Genomic DNA, 27,964 nt, shown 5'->3' on the forward strand with positions numbered 1-27,964 from the left:
ACCTCTTTTGAATAAAATTATTTAAATCGGTGTGTTAAGAGTGTCTGCATGTATATGCGTTAGGTGTAAGACAATAATTTATTTATGCTTTTCATTGTAGTTATAACGAAAATTTATGCGATGTAACTTACGGAACATATACACGGATGTTTTAAGAGTATTTTAAGAATAGAAATCACGTCCAACGTGTCATGATCTGGTCTATGGATATTTTTAAATAAACACATTCGGGAAAAAATGTATTTTACGCGGGTAACTTTAGGCAGATGTTTTAAGGAAAATATTGGAAACGTGTGAATGTGGAGCTTTTAGTGGTCTCCCAATGAATGGTGGCATTTAAGGTATAGAAAAAAAGTAGTTAATTTCTATATAACATCGATATTTTACGTTTTGGTATGTCTTAATCGATCATGTATCATGAATATCGGTTTATCCTTTGGGCGGCAATAAGGGGGGGACTATTACGATGTATAGAGGACAATAGACGCGTAGTGTTTTATTATAATACTGAGGATTACACTGGAATATTTCTTATTCCTATTACTTTAGTCGGAACATAAAAAAACTACAGCAACTGCATATAGTAATATAAAAATATATAGAAAATATAATTTAAATAAATAGTTATGGAAACATTGAGGTAGCGAATGTTGGTATTTACATTTGCCTGTATGACTTCAAAAGAATTATTTTTTTGCAATTTTCGAAGGCGTTTTATCGCTCTCTCGACTTTTGCTGCTATGGTCATCATCGGTATTTATACTTTTTCTCTTAGCTGACGCCGCAGTCCCCTTGTTCAGCCAGGAAGCCATAAAGCTGTTAGGGTTGCTTTTTTTCTCTTCTCTGTACGTAATAGAATTAGTAAATCAATAGTCTAGTATGTCACTTCAAGGGATTACAAGTTTATAATTCTTTCAGTGAAATATTAATTGCATGATACTACACAGATGTGTATACATATACATACACGGCCTTTGTCTCCTTTCTGCAATCTTCACTTTTATGTGTTACATTGTTTACCAAAGTCGAGACTGTATGCCAACTTAAATCGCCCTCGGATACTGTTGCTTTGCTTAATCTGTCAACAGCTTGAGCTAATGATAGGTCCTCATTTAGCCAAACCTGATAACGTCATACAGAATGCAAAAATGTTCTCAGTGATTAAAATTTTTGGAAGACTACTATTTACAGTAAAATAATCTTTTAAAAGATATATACATATACACTCTATCCATGATAACAAATTTATCTGCTTACATGTGTGTCTTCTTCTGTTTTTAAAAATACAGGTACACGATTGTGTAACGAAGAGAGAGAATTTTTAGAATCTGTTGTAACTATTGTACAACTATATATTGTTTTACCCTGAAATATAATTTTGTTACACTATCATATAAGACACATGTAAAATGAATAAATTCAAGGTGCTACATGTACTTCTCCAGTTTTGAATCTGTTAAATATTCCTGCCATTTTCAGAACTTTAATTCCCTTCCAACCACTCTCTTCTGACCATTCATCCTTCCATGTTATGGGATCATCCATTCTAACTCCTTTTTCCTGAGTAGCATAAATGTAATACGGCTGCTTAGCCTCCTTTTTTGTCTTTCCAGCTTTCCATTCGTAATAACCTTCGCAAACTACAATGCACCTATATCCCTTTCTAAGTGGTGGAGCATACATTGTAGAAGTCTTAAGGTTCTCCAGGCGAGCATTGTGCGTCGACATTGTATGTTTCCTATAGTCACCCTACAAATTTGCATATCAAGATTAAAACATCTTTCTCGTTTGCATACTAACAAGAGGCAATAAAATACAGCCTGTAACGTATTGTTATCGCATACTGCGATACGATAAGCGTTCGTTCTGTTTACATTTCGCGAATGCTTTTTGCGTCAACCCGCTGTTGACGATTTAATCAGAACCACGTGAGTATACAACCCCCACCCATTCCCGCCAATGAGGCGTTCGATCTAACCATGTTTGTAAACACTGACCTCGTGCCAGGGTGGAATCATACTCCACATCATAGAGCAAAGAACCCTCTCATTATTTTTTGCAAAATGTGAACCGGCGACGAGACAGGGTACAACGTCTTTGGGTCCGATGTTGCACGACGGAAAGTATTTGACGTCGCTATTGGTCCACGATGTAGTGCGTAGTTTGCCGTTGCCATCCTTGTAGTCGCAAGCGCGGCCCAAAGTGTCCGGATTCAGAGAACTGTGAAATAATTTACGAGTTCTCTTTGCCGTTCACGGAGTATGCGTGTCATGAATTAATTATTGAAATTACGTGACAAGATTACTCACCAACACATTCTACCACACATGTTTCTCGCGCCACTTGACCAGTTTGATGAACTAGTGCCACCTACAATGCATTCTGTTCGGCGAGAATTTGTGAATTGGAACGTGCATACTTTTATTTAAATACGTATATAGACTTCATAAAAATGTCCTAAATCCTTCAAAGATACGTAGCGATTTTTTTTTCAAAATTATATATGTTCCAATATATACGAGCTGTTAGTAATTGTATTGGTAATATTCATATTCTAAAATTTAAAACATACCCTGATAACCAGTTCTATGCAAGTTTCAAGGAAATGGCCAGCAATTAAAGACAAAATTTGTCTAAAAAACCATGGCAATCTGTTTCCGCATTTAACTTGGGTTTTGCAGGTAAAGCCTACTGACGAAATGGTAAAGCAAATTGGCAGCAAATTAGCAACAGGTCTTGTAACACAATCTAGGCTATATTGCAAGACTTGCTGCTAATCTGCTGTCAATCTCCGTACAAGTTATTGATAGAAGATCTTGCATTAAACTTGCAGCCATGTTGAGTACGTAACATTATTACAGGCATTGGACAAAAATTTATTATTTCTTGTTCTCTAACCATTTTAAATGTTTAATCTTTATTGATTGTATCATGAAATATATTACAGTAGACGCTTGATAATTGTTAGTTCGATAATTCGAAGTTCCATAATTGTCGGTTCGATAATTGTCATTCGATAATTCACGATCGATAATTCCATTCGTTAATTGATCACTGGGATCGCCCCTTGTCTATACCTATCTGTCATACACGTGCGCACACCCCACTCTGTCGTCCAGCACGTTCAGGACGCAATACATATTACGGTGTCGTATTTAACTCGCATACTATTCATTACAGAAAGTGTGGTGTGGGGTGTATATATTATTGTCTTAATAAATTTAGCCACGTTCCCTAATGTTTGCTCTACAAACAAAAAAATAAAAAATTACCAAAAAAAAACAAGAGATTCTTGCTGTTTACAGCTAGCGAGTAAAGAAGCTAGCAACAAGAATCAATTGATCAAAATGAACAAGCTCGCAGCCAATTTGCTCATATTATTTGCTATATAATTCGTCAACTTGTAGGTGATTATGACTGTTAATTATATGCCAAATAATAATGATTGCCCAGGTCTCACCACGTGGAGGTTGCTGCGAATGGAGACCCACCCCCCATCACGCCTACACCGCCCCACCCTTTGTGCTTTTTGCAACATTTACCCCAACGAATCTAGTTGTTGATTTAATCGAAACAATCCCCAAGATCTTTATATGACGAGAACTCTTCACGTGAACTTCATATTAAGAAAGAGAAATCTTCGTATGAAGTTCATGTGAAGCGTGAACTCATGATATGTGATCATCAGAATGAAGAGATGTCTTCATATGATGCTTTCTGAAACATACCCTGAAAGATTAGAACGATACATTATTATTTGTCTTTATATGTGATTTTCAGATGAAGAGATGTTTTCGTTTGATGATTTCTGAAACATACCCTGAAAGATTAGAATGATACATTATTTTGGTCTTCAGATGAGATGTCATATGATGATTTCTGAAACAGAAACTCAAAGAAATTTGATATTACCACGATCCCTGAAACAGAAGTACAAAGAATCACAACAAAACATATTAATGGACATTTCATTATGCATACATTTGAATAACAATTGCAATAACAATTTCAATAATAACATGTAATAAGAATACAAGAATACCAACACATTTTTATAGATATTTTAGTTCGATAATAGAAACACAGTATATATCACAATAAAACATAGTTATAGACATTTCATTTTGCATACATTTCAATAAGAATTTCAATAACAACATATATATGATAAGAATAAATAATATAATAACATGTTTTTATAGACATTTTATTTAGGTGGAGTTGAAATTTAATCCCACGACGACACCTAATCTGAAACAGAAATTCGATACATGGTATTATCTTCTCATGTTGACAAACTTGTGTTAATTGTAGGAATTTATGTAGATCATCTGAAACAAACTAATTCATTGGATAAGAAGCTGAAAAGGAAACGGGTTAGTACACACAAAATATTAAGAATATCAGTCTATTTATCTATTTTATCGAAAAAAATGAATTTATCAGAATGGTAGAGACTCGACTATTAGGCAAATGAATTTAAACAAAAAATGAATTATGTCTCTGTGCAAAGATGAAACAAGAATAGATTTTATCATCACAATCATTTGTGATATGCAATAATCAATATTTAACACAATAAAAGCATTTAAATCGAAATAATCGCATTTTACTGTATCGAAATTGAAATTATACTCGTATAGAGATAGCAATAACGAATTAACGGCGACTCTACTTGAGAAGTTGCTATCAATATGAAGTGTCGCATTTGCATTTGCATATTTTTTCAGCTGCAAGCTTATCATTAATTTTCAAGTTTAGCAACAATCGCGAAGAAACTTTGATCTTTGCAGTGAGATTCCACAAATTTACAAAAATGTACACTACTTTGATATCAATATTGTATGCAAATAACGTATTACGATTGAACAAGTAATCTACTAACAATTCTAACAACAAATAGTCATGCCTACTTCAAAAGACTCTAATTAATCTTTAATCTAAAATTGACTTTAATTTTCATTATCCTTGTGTCAAATGTCAGTATTTAATCAAATCTTCAATCAAAATATATAATATTCAATGTGTATTAATGGTTCAAGAAATTACAAAAGAATGAACACTTTTCTTTACAAAATAAATATTTTTTTCAGCAGTATTTCCAACACAAACACTTGGCAAATAATACAGAAACAGAAAAATAACAGCCACAATAGGCCGCTGAATCTGTCCACTCTTTACATTTCATTTCATTAAAAAGAGAATCCGTGAGTGGACAATGATATTTCTTTACGCAACACTAAATTGAATATAATATGAAAAAACTCCCGAGAGCAGCCACGTAGGGCATTTATCACTCGCAACACTAATCATTTAATGTCAATTGATGTTCAAAAGATTCTCAAAAAACGCGAGTGGTGCTTTCTTTGCTCGCCACGCTAATTTCATAAATATAAAAATGAAAAAACTCCCGTGCACCTTCGTCTCACAATACGCAACACTAACTTTAGGTTGAAATAAACAGGGCAACCATTTTGGGCTGCGTGCGAACCACTTTTTGCAGCAATATAAGCTGCTGCTTTGTGGTTCTGATAATGGTTGCAGCATAGTTTTGGGCGTTTCATTGATAGCAACACTAATACAAACCCGATCGATTCATCTCGCAACACTAATTCAACAAAAGACAAGGACTATATGAATCAATTAAAATTGTGATCTTTAATCCAACAAGACTTTCATTCAAATAATAAGTATAAACAATCGCGCTCAGTCATTATCGCAACACTACCCTGAAAATATAAAAATGATTTTAATACAAACACGATTTCATCATTCGCAACACTACCCTGAAAATATAAAAATGATTTTAATGCAAACACGATTTCATCATTCGCAACACTACCCTGAAAATATAAAAATGATTTTAATGCAAACACGATTTCATCATTCGCAACACTATTCTCCAAGCAATTAGGAATATCAATATTAACAATTTACAAGGCTAATGCAACCCGTGATCTAATCTCATCCGCAACACTAATTCAAACCGCGATTTTGCCCAAACTTGCTGTTCGTTGGGCCGGGTACATTGGCCAAAAATACTAACTACTACACAACTACAAGCGAGTACAGTGACAAAGTAGTAATGACTCCGCATCCGAAGATGCAGAGCCATTCGTTGCTGCCCTCTTCGATACACAGTTTGTGTTGGGCCACTTCTTTTCTTCGGCGGTCCGCCCGAATCTGAAATCCTGAAACTGCTCGGGTTGTGGACGATCAACCGAACTCGCAAGAGTCTTGTACGATCGTACCACGAGTGCAATCGAGCAGGTCGTTCGTTTCGACGTTCCTATCCTTCCGACCGCGACCGCGACACAGCTATTTGACCAATTTGAAGAATCGAAATCGAAACCAGAAGCAGACAGCATGCTCCGTCTGGATCAGTTTCGAATCGACGCTACAATTGATCCCGGTAGCAGGACTATCACGCGAAATGGGGGGCCTACCCGATCAGAGACTGTGATAGCCTGCCCCGGCCCCTGCCTACTTACAATCTAATCGTACAGTCACACACAAGAAAGTATGCTACCTACCTACCTAACCCTATATTTAAAAAGAAATAGCAAAAAACAGATTTTCACCAACACACAACACTCCACGGTTCTCAAGCATACGCCCGGGTGCAAGTTAGCCTAACACCTAGGGAGGACGTCCCGGGACGCCTCCGACACCCGAGCGTAATACACAACTTTCACGCTCTATATAGGTACGTACCATATTCCTGAAATCGACTGGCAAAGACTAGCATCCATTGCGAGAATAGAAAAATTCTCTAAGTATTATAAGTACGTATATTTGGTGTACTTTAAATCGATTACGTGTTAAATTGCTCGCATGATAACGAGAGACTCGAAATCAGTACATATTCCATGGACATTTTATTATAGACATTGTATAAAGCAAAGGAATATGTACGACCGATACCGGAAATTGTGAAAAAAAATTGTTCCAAGGTACAATTACAGATGAATTGTTAATTGATAGAAATGGAAACCGACGCAATTCCACTGCCTAACCACACACACAAGTGGAAAATACGTCGTGCACGGTAAGCTAACTTTGCCAGTCGCATACAAATGTTATTTATGTGAAATCAAGTCATCGTTCCCCGTTGCTCTCACCCAATCAAGTAGCACCTGGGCACGTGAAAGGGTTCGAGCAACGAACACGGAATCAATATCCTGAAAATCCTAATTAAAAAATATATTACATAGTTCATTCTCTTCTAACGGGCTAATATTCTATTGGAATAAAAGTGACTCGACTTTGTATTAATAAAAATTGAAAAGCAAGTATTAATTATTTGTTAATATTGTATAATTTAATTGTCAAGGCTCTAAGCAAGATTCTGCAGTTAGATACATGACTCTAGATATATTGAACAATCCTCGGGCGATCCCGTCGTCAAAGCCAATGTAAGATATACAAAATATAAGTATCACAGACACGTTACTTTGGCTCAGAGATCTACCCGTCGCGAAATGCCTTCTTGTACATGGTCTCTAATATCACATACGTCTAGAACATTACGTTCTAGCTCAATCTATGTGTATCAAAATGCGCTACTTAATTTTTATATCTGTCTTCGAGTAACGTGGTAGTATGTATTTGATATAATTATTCCCAGTTTCATTAGTAAAATATACAAACAAGCATTATATATTGATCAGTGATGCTTCTAGAATATTCCTATTTGTATTAAAGACATAAATAAAGACAAATATATCTTCGATACAAAATAAGAATATTCATGAAGCATCACTGACCAATATGCAATGCTTGTTTGTACATTTTACTAATACTGCGTTTAAATGATAAATAAATTTAGCTTATATTAATTTTCTTATTTCATTACAAATGACGGTAAAACTTTTGAGAATAATAAATAACACACTAACAGGTGAAATCAAAAGTGATTAACATACTAACGATCATAAAAATTGACTCTATTACCAGAGTTGTCCAAATGCCACCCACGAGCTACAAGCAATTACAAGCCTCCCCTCGTGGGTTTCCCCGACTACCGATCTCAGATTGACTCCAGCGAGTCAACCAGAGACCCGTAGTGGGGGTACCTCCGGAAGGGAAGAATGCTGCTCGCAAGTGGTAGATGGACACCTCTGGTCCTGTTCTTTTTAAGACTTTACAAATACTCGTTTCTTCTGAGTACATACATGTACGTCTACCATACCGATATATTTAAGGAACATTGTATACATACTGGCCAAACACAGTAGTACCTTCCCTGCATTCAACGCTCACACTCCATTAAAGTGGTCGTGAGTACACGCCAGCACGTTTCGATATACATATTACTACCCCCGTGTGTACGTAAAACTGGATAAAATTCTTTGCTATTGGCAAATCAAAACGACCGGTCACGACAATGATTGTGGAATAATTTAACACGTGTGCACCCGTGTTAAATTATTCCATAACACATGTATTTTCACGGGGGTGTGCATACCGATGCACAGACGACGTAAATCGACACGTCTTCGTTTTATGGACCGATACTTTATAGGGATTTGGAAATACGAATGAAACCTGAAACACTGGTTTCAATTTTTGAAACGTGCTGCCGTGTCTCGTGGCGTATTGCGCTAACTGCTGTGTGTAATATGCACATCTAAAAAGGCACCACAATGTTTTCCCCTCTACTTTAAACATATCGGCATGGTTTCCGTTCTTTCGATTCTATAGTCGACATATATTTCATACATTAATGTGTTCAGTATTATTTTTCAATCAATTGACCGTACTTGTAAACAACACTAGAATAATTTTTATGTAATCGTCTTGATTGATAGAATAAATTTAGTGTAATGGTTTCGATATGACAATATTAATATACGAATAATTGCCATCAAGTTACCGCATTCTTTAGTTAACTGAATAATATAGTACCACGTTCTCGATTAATAAAAAAATATCAATTGTTGTAAACAATAGGACTTCTGGTCCCAAAATATCAAAGATCAATATTAATCAATAATTTCACGTTAAGTTAATATTCGTTTATAAATATACTTTCAATGCAAAATATTTCTGAATTATATTATTAATAATAAACGCGGCGTACAAGAAGACCCTAGCCTATCTAAGAAATACAACAGATCGATGTCACTACTCGCGGATATGATTGCATATCCGCGTTCACTGTACTCGCAATATTAAGCACGTATACAACCAGTCACCCGTGCCGTTTCGGACCAATCGTCCTACGACATGATTGGGGACCAGAGGAACAAAAAGCATGCGACTCACCCGATGACAGAAGGGCTCCGTCTAAGACTCTAGGAATCTGGAAAAAAAAAAGGAACAAAATGCGTTACAATCTCTTCTCAACATTTTAGCTATTTCGATTGAATAATGTAAGTAAGAAAATTTAAAGATGCTTACAGTCTTGGCGGGTGGAGCTTCGCCCGAGGACATCCTCTGGAATAGTCGTTGATACAGCGCCTGATGAATCTGATAAAAAAGAAACAAAAATCGTTACGACATCCTCTCAAAATTCAAGCTGTTTCAATTGAATACTGTAAATAATAGAATATAAAGATACTTACATCCTCTGTAAACAGAGCTGCGCAAAAATATTTTCTTCGGTGATGCATTGACTCTACTTTCGCGACTCAAAAAGCAAAAAGTGTCCCGACACTCTGACAGTAATTGATAACACGCAATAAACACTGACTCTAATTTCGCGAAAACCTAACATCTCCGGTGAGATTCTACACGGAGCCAGTTCGCTCCGCATAAACTTTTAAAAATCTTGTACGATATAAACACTGACTCTATTCGACCGCATTGCGCGCGGCCACAAAATTCTCTGAAAGAAAAGTACATGGGAAATACAAGGCACACTTGTGCCTGCCTACTGTTTTAGTTTCTGTATCCTACCAAGTGTTTGTCGAGAAAATATTGCCTTTCAATAATTCACATCAGTTCAAACATTATTAAATATTACAGAATAATTATTCAATTCAATATAAATATGTCAAATTTGTTAGACATATATATTTAATAATTATGTATTATATTAAAGACATTTGTTGTTAGAGCTGTAAGCACTTTCATTTTTTCTATCTAAACCGCGTCCCGATTTTTGTGAATATTCAGAAAATCATTGCAAATATCAAAGTTTCGTTATTTACCCATGCTTCGATGAGCATGGTGAATTACGCAGTATTTATTATAATCAAACTTACAACCGAAACAGTATGCAAATGCAAACCCGATGATTCCATAAAGATAGACAGGTGAAATTAATAATTATTAAAACAATTTCGCGACCGTGACGCAGTAAATTGCGAATATTTCGAATATAAATGCTTGAAACTAATATTCAAATTTTCTAACAGCCACGGTAGCCATTTTGAATTCTTCAACTGCGCATTTAAATTCAAAGTACGTATCGGCAGAATTCTCGTTCGACCTTTGCACAATAAATAGCAAAATCGCGATCATGCTTACAGCCAAACGCAATAGAAACACGATAAAATGAACATATATAATAGACTGTCACCTATTTGTTACAACAAATTACCACGTTCCACCAATTTTCCGGCGTGTTGCTACTGTCATGGCGTCGGTGGCACGTCCTTTCCAGCCAGTCCTCTGAAACAGAAAGTAAACGCGTTTATTCCAAGCAATTGCATCAAATTACCAATGGTTTCGTTACAAATAAACAACTACTGTGCCCGAGGTGTGCCGTAAAAGATTGTAAATTGAATCAGAAATGCGTAAATACTTCGGCGTAGATAAAGAAAGTCGCGAAAACCGATCACCTTGTCCCGTAATATCAAATTAATTTACAATAATTTACTGTAAAATGAATAAATATTAAACGAAAGTAACGATAGAGAGTTAATGAACGCACTAATAATTTGTATAAATGATTGAACGTGAAAAGTAAAGGACACGTACTCTTCGACGGGAGCGAGTTCACTTCACGTCTTATCACTTCGACTTCTTCGAGACAAATGACCCTTAGGCCGTCTTCGACTGGCCGACATCGGTGGATTCGGCTACCTTAGCAGGACCGTGATTGGTGGATCGTTGGTCGAGGGTAGTCCCCCTTTCTGCCCCACTCGAATTTCTATGTTAACGAAATAATATATTCAGTACCATGTTACGCCTCGGTACGACCTTTTTTTTTCAACGGGCATCGAACTGAATGACTCGGAGAAAAACAAACGCACAAGGACATTGTCCTAGAAATTTCATTTCGCAGCACTCGGAGCACTCCTAAGGTTATAAACAATGTCAAAGCCATATGTATTATGTGCCTCTGGTCGACCAATTTTCGAAAATTTGCGTTCCAATGTACCCTACGACTAATGAATGAATTCAACTGCGTACATATCCCAGGCTATCTCCGAAAATATTTTATTTTACTTCGTTTTAAATGGAAAGTATTGATGTACAATGTCTTGTGGTATTTTTACTGCCTCTTTCTCGATGTTTTGAAACACAGGGTATTTTTCCATTCCATGTCAAACGGATCACTTTTTAAATGATGCCAGGGATTTTGCTCAAATTGAAATATATGTTTCAGAAAGTTAAATATTGTTAAAGTATTAAACTGAAATAGGTGTATTATTGTATACAGATTGAGTTAACCGTGTAACCAAGTTTTTGTATTCTTAACAAAATTGGAAATCGAGGAAGCCGATTTGTCGAACCTGCAGCAAAGTTGCAAGTCAGTTTTGCAAGTCCTGAAATTTGAGAGCTCCGTTATGCGATAACATTCGTCACCATTGTTGTTATGACGGGGTGGTTGCCTTTAAATGGTGCAAACAATGAAAAATCATATAAATCGTACGTCTATCTAATTTTGAATAAAGTATGTTCGGTTATTGTTTCATTGTGTAACATATTACTTAAGTTAAATGTAGTTACAACGGCGTGTCGCAATTGTTACGTTTCGAAAATGATTACAGCTCTGTTCCGGAGGGATGAAACCCTTCCTCCATCGTGAGGAAATTTGTTGGCTTCTCGACGAGTATAAAAGATCTTTCTAGTTGGACCAGTGACAGTACATCTTGACTCAAAGTTTCTTATCCTCGGTCTGGTAAACGGGAAACCTGAAGTAAACACTAGCATGTAAGTTACATCCTATCGACTTCAAAATTTTCCTTACTAATTGTATTTATTTACAAATGTACATTTCTTGGAATTAATGTTCGAGAAGAACAGACTCATTCATTACGTAAATTCAAGTGATTCCTTTTGGTATTTCTTTGGTGAACTAATTTTTTTATGACATTTGTGTTCGATCTTATCTACAGGACATCGAATTTGCTGTACATGGCCATTTTAATCACACTTTTCGAATTTGAAACGAGCACCGCCTCGAGAACACCGCAGTCAACCGAAATCATGAACAACGTTCAAACACCGTTAATTATGACGCACAAATTTCCCAACATGGTAACTGCCTCAATGATTTATCAAAACCAAAAATATCATTCTTGATGTACATTTAATTGTTCATGTTTATATTTAACTTTAACTGAAATCCGATGCAGGACAATTCGGACGACAGAGAGGACAGATTCTGCGAGATAGAGTACCAAGTTGTAAGTCTCAAAAATCATCTGCAATTTACGTGCATTTTTGAAATCGTCCTTTTTCAACAATATTTTAATGGAACTTGAATTAAATTTTAGACCAGGAAGAAAATAGGAAAGTGCGTCAAATTGGGTCACGGGCTGAACGGCTGCATTTCCGGAGAATACATGAACCCTTTTCATCCCGATTGCTTCTAAAAAATTTCCCACTAAATTCTAAAGTAAATTATAAAAAATCTCACGAGATCTCATTAAGTACTGTATCTTTAAATGCATATGTTCCTTGAATAAAAATGTTCGTCTCTTATTTATACTGCTACATAAATTCCACCGGTCAACAGATATTAACTTTTTTTCAGATTTCTAACAATCACTAGCCATTTCTTGCAGACTTTTGTGCCCTGAATACGAATCTGCAAACAGTTTTTCGCCAGCGTCCTTGGTTTTCCAGAAAATTGATTTTGAAAAAAATGCAGATTTTCCACTTTGAACATTTTTTGTTTAAGCAGTAATAATTATTCGGTTAATTGTCGCGTCAAATTATTCTATAGACAGACTGTTGAGTAATGTTACATTTTTCGAATCTGTAATTTAGCCTGCAATTTTATAACCATTTCAACATTTCTTTCGAAACTATTGTATTTAATCGATCCTTCTATTTTTCGTACGTAAAAATTGTATATTACGACGCGAAAGAATCGTTTCTCTTCGAGTCTTAATTAAACTACCACGAACGATTCGCTGGTATCAAACAAATCCAAGTCTCGAAAGACGAATGGCCAGGATTTGACGCGTCGCCACCCTCATGAAGAAATACTGGCGGTCGTGTTTCCGGCCACCGGTAACAAAGAAACACTGTTTTCCCGGTCAATTTCGTTAAATTCCTGCGATACGGAGCGGTGGGGCTGACGCTATAAAGTCATTGGGAACGGAAAGAGATTCCTCAGGATCGCGAACAACCCCCAAATGGACGGACTTCGAGTGTTCACAGGGACTTGGGCGGCCCTGCTTCTCTGTGGATTCTCACCGTGGGTTTATGGGAAATTCATTTCTGACAATTTTGGTAAGATCGAAACGATGATATAGTGAAACCTTTATTAAGGCAACTGGCCAAGCGAAATGATGTCAGGATAATTAAATTTTTCTAAGTAAATGATATAATAAATAAATAATAAATATAATCTTGTTGTATGTATGTTATAGAAGACAAATTAACAGCCCTGTCTAAGGTGGTCGATTATATCCATCAGAGACCTGGTCAAATGAACGCCGATGCAACCTTTTCTGTCACTATTGTTGAAGGTAGACACTCAGAATGATATACCTTACGCTTCAATAATAAATAACGTTAAATAATACACAGGCGGATAACGGAAAAGGTTTCGTAATTTCTAAGGTAGTTAGTACTCACCAAATGATGAAAAAAAGTTCTAAGAAACATGGCTCGAAAGATTAATATTTTCAATATTATAACAATTTTTGAAAGCAAGTGACTTTCTCCCTTAGGGAGCTATTGTACCATATGGAAAAAATGGATTATCCTGTTATTTCTTCTTTTTCTGGATACAGAAGGTTTTCTACAATTTTTGTTAGTTTCTTCACAATGTTCTTCATTGTTTCCATACAGAACGATAGCTCCCTAAGGTAGAGGGTCACTTGCTTTAAAAAATTGTTATAACTTTGAAAATATTAAATTTTCGACCGATATTTATTAGAACTTTTTTTCCATCGTTTAGTGGATACTATCTACCCCATATGTTATGAACTCTTTTTTTTCTTATCACCACAGGGTATTAGTAAAATTAATGTCATCTAGAAAGTTGTTTGTTGCAATAGCTAATATAGCCGCCACTCTGTTGGACAAAAATGCGCAATACCTTGAAGAGAAATATTGGAGTACTTTAATGAGAATGTTGAAGCTCTGTGACCAAATACGACGGTACCTATTAGACCGTCTCGTTCCAGAAAGTGAGGACGTCCGATTATGTGTGTAATTTATCCACTGACCTGTAAAAATCCTTTTATTAGATATTTTCTAGTTTTCAGAAGTAAAATTCTTGAATTACAGTACACGATACATTGAACAATCCTGCTCTATGGATGAAACATATATTCTGGCAAGATGGCGTCCTTCAGAGAGGAAGTGAAACAGTTGACTTAACTTATCAGGACATCCGGGATTTGATAATGCAAGGTACTCCCAAAGAAGAAGAAAGTGATCAATGTCTTGGGGAAATTGTTAGGAACAATTTGAAGTCTCATCATCAGATGCCTGAAGTATGCATAGAGATATTAATGAGACGGGACTTGGCTAGGGGATATCCGTTGACTCACAGACTGCTGATCATCCAAGTAGCTCAAACGGTTTGTGATATTTCCATTTAACATTTTTATACCTAGAAGGTCCGATCAAAAAAGGAAAACAATACTGAAATAATAGATAATCAGTGTAGCATACCCTACAAAAGCTAGAAAAAAAGAAAGACAAGTTATTCGTTCGGTGATACCAGTACATTTAGTACAACACTTTCGAATTTGTCTTAGAATTATTGACAAAATTGATTTTTACAATTCAGAGAATAATTTTATCAAGTAACAAATCCTTTTTCGATAATAAATCCTGCTTTTAATAGGAAGAATATTTCTTAAAATATTTGGTGTTCAGTGCCTTCGGACACTCATCGAGGATTTACTGTAGTCCTTCCAGTATTACAAATCTTCAGATGTCTTTTAATTATTTCCAGTTGAGCTGTGAGCGTGGTTTACCTGTACGGTCATCTGACCTGATTCTTTCTTACTGTTCCTCGATCCTTCGAGATCTCGTAGACGTTGAAGCAGCTGGATTTCCTTATCAGACTCCAGATTTGATGATGGAACAAGGTAAAGAAACAAGACAATATTTTTTTACTGTCATTGTGTTTCTTCATTATTCTCTGTATTTGAAGTTCTTCTGTGCGGTATGGAGGGCTTCCTCGAGTTTACAGGCGGCCATTACGAACGGTTGGTGTTGGCTTGGGCTCATCCTAGCGGATGCTTTAGTTCCTTCGGGTACGTATCCTCGATGAATGAAAATCTTCCTTCTTACAATAAATATAAAAGTTTATACAATTTTATTTATCATTTTACTTTTTCAATTCATTATTTTCCAATTACCTATACAAATTATTATTCATCTTTCATTTTTTATTCGGAATTCAAGAGATTGTGGCCCATCACTTTTTCTGCCTGATTCACTTTTCCTAAATTACGCATGTAACGGGGCCACGATCTCTTGAATTTTGACTGAAATAAAAGATTAATAATTGTGTACAGAGTGTTCTGAAATTCTTCCAGGAACAAATATGCCGAAAGTCCGTTACGCATGGTCCGAAGAGCCTCAACGCCAACGGACTTCGGTTGCGACAGCCACGCCACTGGCCTCGCCGCGGCGTCTCTTTCTCTGTTCGTTCGCGAGAACGTGGAGAACCTATTTACATAAACGTTGGACATATTTCTTTGTTGAATAAACACACGCAAGCTTGTCAGTAAACTTCCATACTAAAATTCCAATCCTAATGTAAAAATTCTTCAAGTTCCTCTTGATACAAAATGATTCCATTAAAATCTTGCCATTGTAATCGTTCACGTTTTTATTCACGAGCATCAATCACATTTCTTCTTTGACCAATTACTAGCTGAGATACCTTGTATAGTTCACCATTTTTAATCCATTTCTTGTCAAGAATTCTATTCTTCAACCTTCGTTTTGCTCTCTTGAAACGAAAAATCGTCGCTTCGATCGTTGGCCCGGACGAAGAGGGGGCAGATATTTATTAGAAACAAGAATAATTTATTTCACGTCGTGGTAACAAACAATTACAAATCGTAGATCGGTGCGCGTTACAAAAAGCCGTCGACGCGTACCAGCGAGTTGGAGTACATAAGTGGAAGGGGGAGTTCGAGAGGCGGGAAGTGAGACGGAGTGAAAATAAATAAGTCAGTCGTTAACCTTGCGTAGGAGAGACTGGTTCTCGCAGAGGCGGTGTGTGGCAACGCGTATATTTTTGCATACGCTTAACATTTTCGTTATCCTTGAAAATGGAATCTATTCCCGTCCCGTTCGCGAGGATCGACGGCCCGCCATTTTGGTGTCGCGATGGCGAACCGGACGGGGAAACGGCGTTTGTCGCTGATCAGACTGAAGAAACCGTTTTCCCGGCGTTCGAACGGTCTTTTTTGTGCACACGTTCCATTTATACATAATATAAAATAATAATATATATTACATACGTATATAATGTACCCCTCGATTAATTATCAATGTTTATCTGAATGGGTTTTAAAATTATTTTAAGGACGTCGAATGAGGCGTTCATGTCTTGTGGGTTTCATTAATTATATTGAAGAATTGTTTATCGAAGAAGGTTCAAACTTGTAATAGTTTATCCCGAAGAGTCTTATGTCGAAGATACTTCAAGTGTAAATTGAAGATTTCTTCGCCCAAGAGGCATAAAATTGTACAATAATCCAACTCGATACGCCTATGTTGAAGAATTCTGTAATGGTAACAAAGTAGAAGTCTTCTTAAACATGGAAGATGGAAGACAGCGCGAGGGTTCCGATAATTAATCGAGGGAGCAATCTCGGTGCCATAAATATATTCTAATCTACCGTTTCGCGATTAGTCCTGCATTACGAAACACGATTACGCGATTCCACGATAAATCTTCAGCCGGTGTGCCTCGTGCTTTGGTGCGATTGCGCTGAATTGAACTTTAAGCGACCCCTCTCGGAAGCAATTAGACTGTCCCCCGTTAGTTTTATCTCTCAGCGACCGAACAAAAAAAAAAAAAATGGAATCATTCTAATTCCTTCGATGGGGAAGAATTCTGTCTGATCGTTCTCTCCTCGTGAGTCTTTTCCCAGATCCTTTTCAAGGTCGTCGGTAGTTATAGGGTCTTCCATACGGGCCCATTCTGCTGTTCATTTTGTCGTACCTCAATTGCTGGAAATAGCTGTACACGACCAGCCAGAGGTACGTGTAAATCACTGAAAGAAAAGGAAAGTATAATTTATATCAATTTTTTCAGAAATTAATTTTTAACCTTTGTGCCACCGTTAGGGTCGATTTGTAAATTTATTTGACATCAATAACTTAAATACATTATAATCTAGTGGCGGGCAAATATATTTCCTTGACTAAATTTTAATACAGGCTCAATGCAATTGAAAAAATAATGTTGCAATGGTTTATTGAATAGTGCACTTAAGGATTGACACTAGAATTATCAAACACACACTTGTTTTTACTTCTGTCACCGTTGGTAAAAGGAACCTGAGCTTGTTGAAAACATGTAAATCGATAAATTAACAATTTTTTTCACTTATATGTGTTGAATAGTCTAAAAAAATTGAACTTATCACTTATTTGGTGTTACATCGATTTACGTTACAATAATATGGAAGCACTTTTTGTTTATGTTTTTAATGTGGTTTCAACTGCTTTGGTAGGTTCTAAGTGTTAAATGTAGTGAATACAGAGGAGAATATAGAACACTCACCAACAGTTAGGAGGCCGACCACGAGCCAGAGAACACCGTTTATGACCTCATGATTCACGAAGAACATGATCGACGTGTAAAGGACGCTGACCAGCAGACCGATTGCTAGGATTATACCCAGAACCACCCACGGCACCATCATAAACGTGTTCCGCTATTAACACGAAAAAGTAGTGTTCTAATTTAATTTCAGAGTATATCCAATGTATAGTAAAATAGCTTTAAAGATTCAATTTGTTCTAATAATACACAAGATTTCAATTGATTAATTTACGGTTTATTCTTACTTTGATAACGCCGACAATAAGTAACGTCGAGATCAAGATCGTCATGCATAGATTTATGGCGAAAATGATCTTGACTATACTCTGGTCCAGCACATCGATCAGTATTGTCTTCCATTCTACGTTGAGTGTGAAGATCATGATCAACGAGATGATCGAGAGGATCTGAGCGATAATAAAGATAAGAATTAATCGACGATCAATTTTGGGAAACCACTGAGGGATAAATGATACTGAAAAAAAAATAGGTGTATCGAAGATCAATTTTAGGGAACAATTAGAAGGTCAAAGTATTAAAATATCGATCGAAGTATCGATCATTGTGGGACGATTAAATAATTAAAAAGATCGTTGTATTATTGATCGAAATGTTGAATAAAAGTAATTAAATACTAATATAAATTATTAAAAAATTAATAATATAAATATTAAAAAATGTACTCACTATTCCGAGTACTCCGGTGAATATTGTACCCGCCTTCAACGAGTAACATCTACAACACGTTGCCAGCTGCATCCTGAAAAATTGTGTTACAAGTTAAAAGTGAAAGAAAATAGAGAGACAATTTTTATTTCTTTGTTGTTCGAAATTATTTGTCGTTCGACGGATCTTTTGTTTGTATAACGTATACGAACCGAGTGAATTTGGATCACGAGTAGAAATAGAATCAGAGTGCTCGTGTATTTTTAAAACCGATCGACAATCGATTCCTCATTCCTGTTCAAAGATTACCGTCTATTTATTTATAATCTACCAAAACACAATTCTACTTAATAAATAAACAAAAGTGTTGATGTAATGTGTATTTAATTACCACTCACTTTAATGCGAAATATATTTTAACTATTGTACATACATTTATGTATAAAAAATTACAGTACAAGCTGTAAGATATTAATTTGGAAGATAATTAAAGTTGACAAATTCAGTAACTACATTTGCCAACGTGCAGAAATTCTAATAAATACAAAATTGTATGCAACATCATTAATACCCATACTTTATTGCGTTATCGTAAACGTAAATGTAAATGGGAGTAAAAATAGGCAAGAAAAGAGAATTATGTTCTAAATCATAAAGTTAACTTATAAGCTAACGGTCATTCTGTGAATAAATAAATGTTAAACAAGAATTTAAATAGTTCCTTTCTATTTTCAACAGATTCCTTTTTAATGCTATTCCTTAAATGTCATCGAAACACTTTTTCTTCCTTTCACTCTTCATTTCTGTCGATTTCCACGTTTCTCGTGACTCCGATGAATCGTCACAACAAACCACGAGCAGAATGTCTTTGCCTGCCTCAATGGCGTAATCGTCGAATTAGCATGTCGTGCGGCGTTACGTCGACGCTGACTACACGATGCGTCGTTCACCTTGCTCATTTTTATTTCAGGCTAAACACGACGCAGAAAATTTTTGAAAATCACTCCGCGTGTTAAGGAGACCGCCTCGCGATGACAGAGTCGAATCATTCTCGTGAAGAACGAACATACGCGTCGACAGAAGTATGTACAGACTCATCTCGATTATTGTCCCGAACTCAAGTCAGTGGCGGGACAATAATCTGATGTCTATATAAAATACGCCACGCGTGGAACTGACGCAAAAGCTTATGGAATTATTTGGCACCAAGGTCTAAGCAATGTTGTTTGAGTCAGGGCAATTCGAGGCGTCGTACGGCGACACAAGAATTACAAAATCGTGGAAGAATCAAGGGGAACCGGCGATGACGTGTGATTCCACGTTCGCGATCACGGCGAAGTTTAATTCGCGTCGCGACGAGAATAGAGGGAATATGGGTCATTGGCATAGGTGGCCAGGCGTCTATTTTAACATCCTCAGCGGTTTTCGGTCTCCCCGTCGCTGACCTTCCTTTCTGCGTTTATTATTCCTCCGGACGGTCGTATCCGGTCTCGAAACAGAAGGAAACACCCTTCTGACAACAACGAATACCGATCCTATTAGTCCTTTGCCAATTTGAAAAGCTGACACCAACTGTGTGTGTATCGCACTTCCATCGAATCGAGCAATAAATTATCGCCAGTGGTTCTGAATTCTAGTAAGAGATGGATATTGAAAGGAAATAAGTCAGAGTGCAGTTAGGAGGTAGGGTATAAATTGACGATGAAAGTACTTAGGAAAATTCGTAATTTTCAGTATTCCCTCTATAAGATCTCGCGTTGTGACACCCATAACCTCACACAGTTACCCCCAGCACCCCCTAGCGTCAAAACCTCGAACCATCTTCCCAATATCTCTCCATTTTCGCACCCTTGAAGGGGCTGTAGTCCTGGGCCCCACGTCCCAGGGGGGCCCCGTTTTGAACCTTCCATTTCGTTATGGTAACAATGTTATCTAATTTTGTTTAACATAAATTATTGTGCTGTATTACAAAAAATTCCCCGCTTTTCAACCAAGGAGGCCTCAGAAAATCTGATAAACCAGGACCACAAAAAATCTTAATTCGGGCCTGACTTCAACTTAAACACTATTAAACTAGATAATTGTTATATAGTGAGCCTGTAATATACCAAGTATACTAAGGAACCAACAATTTCTCTCAATGTGATCCCCCGACAATATTCTCGGTTCTTTATCGGACGCACGTCATTTAACAGCAATTACATTTCTCCCTCTGGGCCCGTTTATTTTCTCCGATCGTGTTTCAGCGAAAACAACCGGGCTCGTTGATCCGATGGATCGTCCAGTGGCAATTAAGCGGCTCGTAATTAATTGAGATGAGAGCCGCGGGCGAAAATGCCCGAGATATCTGGAGCGAGGCTCGACGCGGCGGATCCGAGTCACGGTTAATTCACCTTCCGCAATTGGCCGTTGTGTCACCCTCCGGTGCCTGAATCGTCGATCCTTACAAGGCTCGAGGCGACAGAAAACGGAGGAAGTGAAGGAGATTGTCCAGCGTCGACCGGTGTATACTACTGATCACAGTCAGCCACGTGACTACTCGTGTGTACGTTTCCTTTGATCTCAAAGATTAACATAATATCCTTCGAATGTAGAAATTGGTTAAACAGTTACAAGTTTGCCCTTTTGAGACAAGAATGTTATTTGAACATATTAGATCATTTCGTAAATTTGTGACGATTTTTTCGAGTGATATTAGTTCCAATTGCATTTGGCCATTAACTTATTAAATATTTAATGTTCAGTTCCGAGCAGCCTTCGAACACTCATAGAGGATTTACTGTAGTTTTCTTAAAAATGGAATGAACAAGGAAGTAAATTTGGAGATTCGATACTCTGATGGTAACGTTAAAAAAGTATGTAACAAATTTACGGAAAGTGTAATTAGATGGAGAAAAGTAGAGATGAATGGAGGCTGGGGAAAAGAAGATCGCCGTGAGATCGGTCTGATACGCGTGACCGTGACGGTCATGGTGAACACGAAAGCGTCGTCGAGGTCTGACAGGCCCCATAAGGAAACGCATCCTCGATCCCTTGTTCCCGCGATTTCTCTCGTTCACCTCGCGCAAAAAGGAACTGTACGTTCGCGTCACCGTCGGCTATATGAAGAACCAGTCTGCTGACATTGCCACCGGCAACATCATCGCATTTCTGCATCGCGATAGATCGCCACGAGATCGTGATTTATCCGATTCTTCGCCGGCATGGATCACGAACCTGACGTATGCGATAAATCTCGAAGTGCGCATCGAAGACTGAAATTGAAAAAAAAAAAAAGTTTTAAAAATCAAATTCACCTCAAAGTGATCGCTAAATTTGACCCCTATATCTTGATCAAGATCACCATGCCTCTATTTCAACACTAAAATTGATCTATCAAACATTTTTGTTAAAACTTCATCCTTCCAAGTTTATTTAGAGTAGGTACTCATCTTTTTGGTAGACATACCTCTATCCATACCTCACACTTTTACACTATATTACAATATTTTTTATTTATTTTTACTTCATCTTTACGTTATGGTTGTTGCAATGTTAGTGTAATACCGATGTATTATTAGAGCTGACCTAACCCTGACTAGTGACTAGTGCAACAACGCTCCTTTACATTGTATTACATCATTGTTCCAGTATTCTTTTTTTATTCTGTCATTGTGTATCATTGTTGCACATTCTAGTTACTGGAATTTTAGTGTAATAGAGACTTATCATTATCACTCTTGGAAATAGATCACTTATTGGAAATAACCCAACCTTGATCAGTGCAGATATTAACAAATCTAATATTCAATTCTATTAAATTAATCATTTAAAATTCGACTTTGATAGTTACAAAATCTCTTAAGTGTTCATACATTGGTGCGTTTACCCTATTTAAATCTTATACAAACACATAAAAATCATCCTCTAGAGGCTCTAAAAACAGTCTAAAAAGTTTCTAAAAAGACAATCACTTTTTTCGGTAAAATAAATCTAGTGAAATCAATTGAGATTAGCGTTCACTAGTCAGAGTCATCGGAGCTGATCGTTCGGCTTAAAAACAGAAGTGACCAGTGGCGAATGCTGTCACGCAAATCACGCGTTCGGTAACGCATTACGGAACACACAACATTTGCACGCAACTAAGCGTGCCCGTCTATAAACGGCGATGATACGTCGAATTAGGTCAGCTTAGGTGAATCGTCGTCGGCTCGTGTCAAAGGCGAAACCGTGGACAAAAACAAAATAGCGTCGATTCTGTTTATCTTAACGGCGGCAGCTTGCCCGTCAACTTCTTATCGGTATCGGTATGATCGACTGGCGAACTCTATTACGTAAACTAGATGGAAATGCGGCCTAAGGAACGAACGACACCGGAAGACTCGTTCGACTCGAACGCACTTTGACGCAGTTTATCTGTCAGGTTTCTTGCAGAAAAAAATCTGTTGCGTCATTGGACGAAGGAAATCATCGTCAGACAGCTTTTTTTATTCACGAGGCAACACGACGTCTTTTGTTTCGTTTGACGACTTGTTCGAGTCACTTCAATTTCGACGTTGCACAAATATAACGATAATCGAATATACTGTGGATAAAAAATTTTTTCAAAAATTGTGGACCGACTTGCTTTGTCTCGTCCGAGTCATTTTAATTTCGACGTTGCACGAATATAATGATAATCGACTGTAGTATGGATACAAACATTTTTTCCAGAAAATATGGATCGACTTTGAAATGCGCTAAAAACTAGACGTAAATAATAATAATAGTTTACAGTAAAAAAAATTGGAAATTTTTTCAAAGAGGACTATCCTTTACAAGATTCAAAAGGTTTCATCTCGATTGGTCTGTTAGTTGCTTCTCTTCGTGGTATATTCGTAAATTTAGTCAAGCCACGTGCGGTTAAACATCGTGTGGTAAAAAAAAAATAGAAAACCACTTGACACGCGTGTTTACGACGCCTGTTCCAATTATTCTTGACCCAAATAGGTCCGTTAATCGGATGTGTGAAGTAAAGGGCGAACCAGCCACTTAGCGGAATTTCGTTTCCTTCGATCGGGGGGCGCTGCCCTTCCGTGGACGAGATATACCCGATGAGATCGATATACCACACGAGTCTTTTATTTAGAATTTCGCCGTTCCCTCGTTCGTAATGGAGCGAACGTATCCGGTTACCATCGAATTTATGGGCCACGATAACGAAAGTTCGTGATACCGTGGCATTGTATCTGTTACTGTACCAGATAACGTTGATTTAATTTTGCAGAAGAACAAATCTGTTGTCTGTGGTACATTTTAGTAATATCTATAACGTGGAACCTAAGTACCATAAGGTGAGTCTGGTAAGGTAAACGTGGGCTCAAAGATCACTTAAATACAGTCACATTTGGAACTTTCAACGGAGATCCAATATGGCCGTCATTGGAAGCCATTGGAATCTGGGTGTTTACGCAGACTCGTATCCTTGTGGAATTGTTTAAAATAATACAAATGAAGTAGAAATACACTTCTTCCATTGTAAATAGAGTAGAGATCTTATTAATCACGGTTAAAGTATCAAGTTCAACAGGTTTGGCGCCATTACACATACGAGTGAGTACAGCAAATACACTTGTTCGGTACGTATACCGATGAAATCGAAAACCTTTAGAGAATATTCTATTTCACGTGCGGCTGGGCGAGTTGAAGGAGAAACGAGTAAAAAAACCGTGATCGTAAGAGTAAGGTCGCGGCGCGTCACCTACGCGTCGCGACGCAGCTTGATCGAGTCGTTTCTCGTTTCCACGTGTACAGTCATGATCGGAATTTCCGATTCAAATCTGTATCGTGGGGGACCTTTTTATTTCTGCAGCATCCGCATCGTCAGGTGGAACGCCGCGCGCGGAATATCGATTTGGAATCGCGAGCCGTTTCTTTCGTAATCGGAACGAGGAAAAACTTTTTCATCGAGCAATAAACAAGAAACAGGAGAAACCGATGGACTACTTGGTATTAATAGATACATTTAACAATCCGCGATGTCATTTGCGGAAGGCTATTGCGAAATCGATATCCAAACGTCCGAAACAAAATGAAATGGAAAGAGATATACTCTACACTATATTGTAGTTTTTTAGTACTACACTTATACTGTGCTATATTGTATCTTGTACTTTATACGATTATACAGGTTGTAACAAAAATGGAGGAATCAGAAATGGGAGACTCGTGAGGTGATTTTAAACAACTTTTTCCTCAGCAAAAATGTTATCCGAGGCTTCGTTAACGAGATATTAACGAAAAACCCCGACCAATCAGAGCGCGAGTCTGCCCACCGAGTTACCGCGGTAACGTTGACCACTAATTTCAGCGCGTGAGGAAAAAGTTGTTTAAAATCACCTTACGAGTCTCCCATTTCCGGGTCCTCCAACATTTTTGTTACACCTGTACACTAAACTATCTATTAAATTAGATTTCGATGTCTGAACAGATCTACGATACTATAGAAACTAAAAGAAACGCTCGGTTCTTGAAGTTCACGTGGATTATCCGGTTCATTCGATCGAGACTCACGTGATCCACGGCGTCTGCACGTTCATGACGCGCGTCTCGAGGCACAGCCTGCCAGGCGCGCTTTATACGTGTTTTCATGGTTCGAGGCCTGGCCTCCTTTTACTTTTCGCGGGGCTCAACGCCGCGTGCCATCTTCTTGCGCTCTTTGCCCACGATTTTCGTGGATCAAGCCGCGAAAACGGCGCCACCCAGGTTCATCGTCGACCTTGCCCGTTTCTATTTTTTCCGTCCCGTGTCTCGATCCCGAGTTATCCGAGTTCATCCGTTTCGTGATCGTCTCTGCTTTTTTTACGACTGGCTGACTCGAAAAATTAAAACAAGATGGCGGCCACAAGGGAGTCAATGTTGCGCTCCAGCGCCAATCGATTCACGATTATTCTTATTTTAATAAAAAAAAATTAGTCTACTATTTGCAATGAAATAAAAAATTTTAGGAATATTAATGACCTCATTTTATGTATGAATCACTTCTGTTTCTTAATGGTCAACACAGATGTTTCTCCGATTCTCTGGTCTTCGGGTTCGTGTCTGAATCATGTTTATCCGAGAGTCTCGATTTCAGTTATTCGAAAAATGCACACAGCTGTTTTCGCCGCTCTTCTGCTCTCGTGGTTCTTCGTATTCCAGCGTCGTCATCTGTTTATCGAAACCGAGAAGCTTCCACACCGGTGTAAACAACAATTCACGGTATCGAACGGCCTTGGAAACATTCACCACGGAACCGTGAAATGTTTATTGCAATATTTCAATATTTCATTGCTATGTTCGAGGTTAAAAGAATTTCCACGTGAATTATATAAAAAATTCGATCGAATAGAGAAATCGACGTGACACGCGAATGGAAAATTCGAGACGCACGCGAGTTCGATGTATTTTTACTTTCAGGGAGGATCGATCTTTGTGAAAAACATCAAAGATGTTTTTCCACATTTTTTTCTTCCGAAAGGATTCTCGTTGGTGTTCGTGAATGGCGTAGAGGCGCAACGGTTATCTTAACGCGTTTGCCAAGGAACGATGGATGTATAAAAATTATTTGCATAACGATAATGTTTACGATAAACACACGCACGTCGCAATTTTTATCGCTTGTCCTCGCTCCACGTCGCGATGCACTTTTTTTCCCCCGCTGACTCTCCGCAGTCAAAGTGGAATTACACCTTTAGTCGTAAAGATTTCAAACGGTTGCATCACAGACTATAAACCTACGAAAGCTATTTTCCTTTTTTCTTTTTTTTTTTTTGTTAAATTCTTCGGTAAATTCGCGCGTAGCAAGTGCAAGCCAATCGAAGAAACAGCCGGTACGTCACGGCGGATTATACAATTCCCGGCGATTATCGTCAATTACCACGGTAATAGATAGTTTTCCTGCCGTGAACTCGAGGTTCGTCGTACCTCCTCGTGTTCTCGAACGGGTTCACAGAAAATTCCGACGCGTTTCACCTTTCTACGATAAAAACATAAAATCCATCTGTTCGAATTTTCAGCGAACCTGCGTTCTTGATCAAACTAGTCGATGAATTTATAACAATAATAATAATTTATTTATTACAGCAGAAGAAGAATAAATACACAAGGAGGCAAAAAGACAAAAAAAGTACAGAACTAACAGAACTAATGAAACTTAAATTGTATTTCTAAAAAATTTTAATGAAACTATTGTAACTGATGTCTGAGGAAAAATGAGGCGAATAGGAATGCAATATTCAATTCTAGATACGAGCAAGCTGGAAACAGACGCGTGACGAGGAACGTGTTTGCTTTTGCAGCAATTGTCGAAGAAACAATTGCCGGTCGACGATAACTCGTTCCGCAAAATCTCTCGACGGTTATTTTTTTCATTACTCTAGAATCGGTAAACAGACTCTAAAATTATCGAACATACTGATTCATTCCACAAACATCCGGCTCTACAACGTTCACGATATACCCACGACGTTCTACTGCGACTACCACCACGATTCTCACCCTCGAGCACCGAAACGACGCAGTAATACATTCATTTCAAAACCCACAGAGCCCTCGAGAGACCCTGAACCGAACAAACTTCGATCCATCGTTCCCAATTCCTACAATCACTGTTCACCGATACATTTCGATCAGTCTCTCTTTCGAATTCACTTTTCCAATTTCCATATTTACCGTTCCACCGTTAACCTTGCAATTTTCCGCCAAACGATCCAACAACTATCGTACGAACGATCGCGTTTCACATGGGGTCCAATTCCGTCATAAGATTGATTCGATCTACTACTCACTTTTGGGTTCGAACCGCCACAAATGGGGCTGACCGAAGGGATGGTTTCTTAGGCCGAGCGTGAAAAGTCTTCCGTGGAAGAGGCGGAGAAGCTTGTCGTCCCGCGAGACGTTACGCGAAATTACGGCCTAGGTCCAGCCGCGCGAGGTCCGCTCGCAATAGGAGATGGTCAGAAACTGTGCCAAGAACAGCACACGCCGCCACCGTCGTGCGCCAAACCGCGAGAGGTGGTGGGTTTGTACACCTACGAGCCGGCCGAGCCACGCGTGTGCACCTATACATCAGTTGGCCAGGCACTGTTGGAATAATGCACAGTTAAAAACAGCAGTGTCTAAAGGTGTCGTTCTGAGTTTTAAACA

The 27,964-nt window shown here is 37.8% G+C and overlaps 3 protein-coding genes and 1 long non-coding RNA gene across 4 annotated transcripts; 2 read left to right on the plus strand and 2 right to left on the minus strand.

The window, feature by feature from the left end:
* Window positions 1-686: 686 nt before the first annotated feature.
* Window positions 687-2,360, minus strand: LOC107186446 (embryonic stem cell-specific 5-hydroxymethylcytosine-binding protein). The gene is made up of 6 exons (XM_015574307.1): window positions 2,310-2,360; window positions 1,998-2,220; window positions 1,438-1,749; window positions 1,258-1,365; window positions 968-1,122; window positions 687-843 (listed from the first exon to the last, which is right to left on the minus strand). The coding sequence occupies exons 1-6, from the start codon at window positions 2,327-2,329 to the stop codon at window positions 687-689; spliced, it is 975 nt and encodes a 324-aa protein (XP_015429793.1). The 5' UTR covers window positions 2,330-2,360.
* A 9,688-nt stretch (window positions 2,361-12,048) lies between these two features.
* Window positions 12,049-12,581, plus strand: LOC107186619. Its single transcript, XR_001516182.1, has 3 exons — window positions 12,049-12,105; window positions 12,291-12,432; window positions 12,531-12,581. It is a non-coding gene; the product is annotated as an uncharacterized LOC107186619 (long non-coding RNA).
* A 957-nt stretch (window positions 12,582-13,538) lies between these two features.
* LOC107186447 (UPF0764 protein C16orf89 homolog) lies at window positions 13,539-16,050 on the plus strand. Its single transcript, XM_015574308.1, has 7 exons — window positions 13,539-13,635; window positions 13,776-13,874; window positions 14,409-14,558; window positions 14,641-14,936; window positions 15,317-15,452; window positions 15,518-15,620; window positions 15,906-16,050. Exons 1-7 carry the CDS (start codon window positions 13,539-13,541, stop codon window positions 16,048-16,050), a joined length of 1,026 nt encoding a protein of 341 aa, XP_015429794.1.
* A 312-nt stretch (window positions 16,051-16,362) lies between these two features.
* On the minus strand, window positions 16,363-27,753 carry LOC107186545. The gene is made up of 5 exons (XM_015574438.1): window positions 27,607-27,753; window positions 18,842-18,914; window positions 18,400-18,561; window positions 18,113-18,266; window positions 16,363-17,600 (listed from the first exon to the last, which is right to left on the minus strand). Exons 2-5 carry the CDS (start codon window positions 18,911-18,913, stop codon window positions 17,485-17,487), a joined length of 504 nt encoding a protein of 167 aa, XP_015429924.1. The 5' UTR covers window position 18,914; window positions 27,607-27,753; the 3' UTR covers window positions 16,363-17,484.
* Between the last annotated feature and the right edge of the window lie 211 nt (window positions 27,754-27,964).

Source organism: Dufourea novaeangliae, unplaced genomic scaffold, assembly GCF_001272555.1.
Source record: "Dufourea novaeangliae isolate 0120121106 unplaced genomic scaffold, ASM127255v1 scaffold65, whole genome shotgun sequence".
NCBI lineage: Eukaryota > Metazoa > Arthropoda > Insecta > Hymenoptera > Halictidae > Dufourea > Dufourea novaeangliae.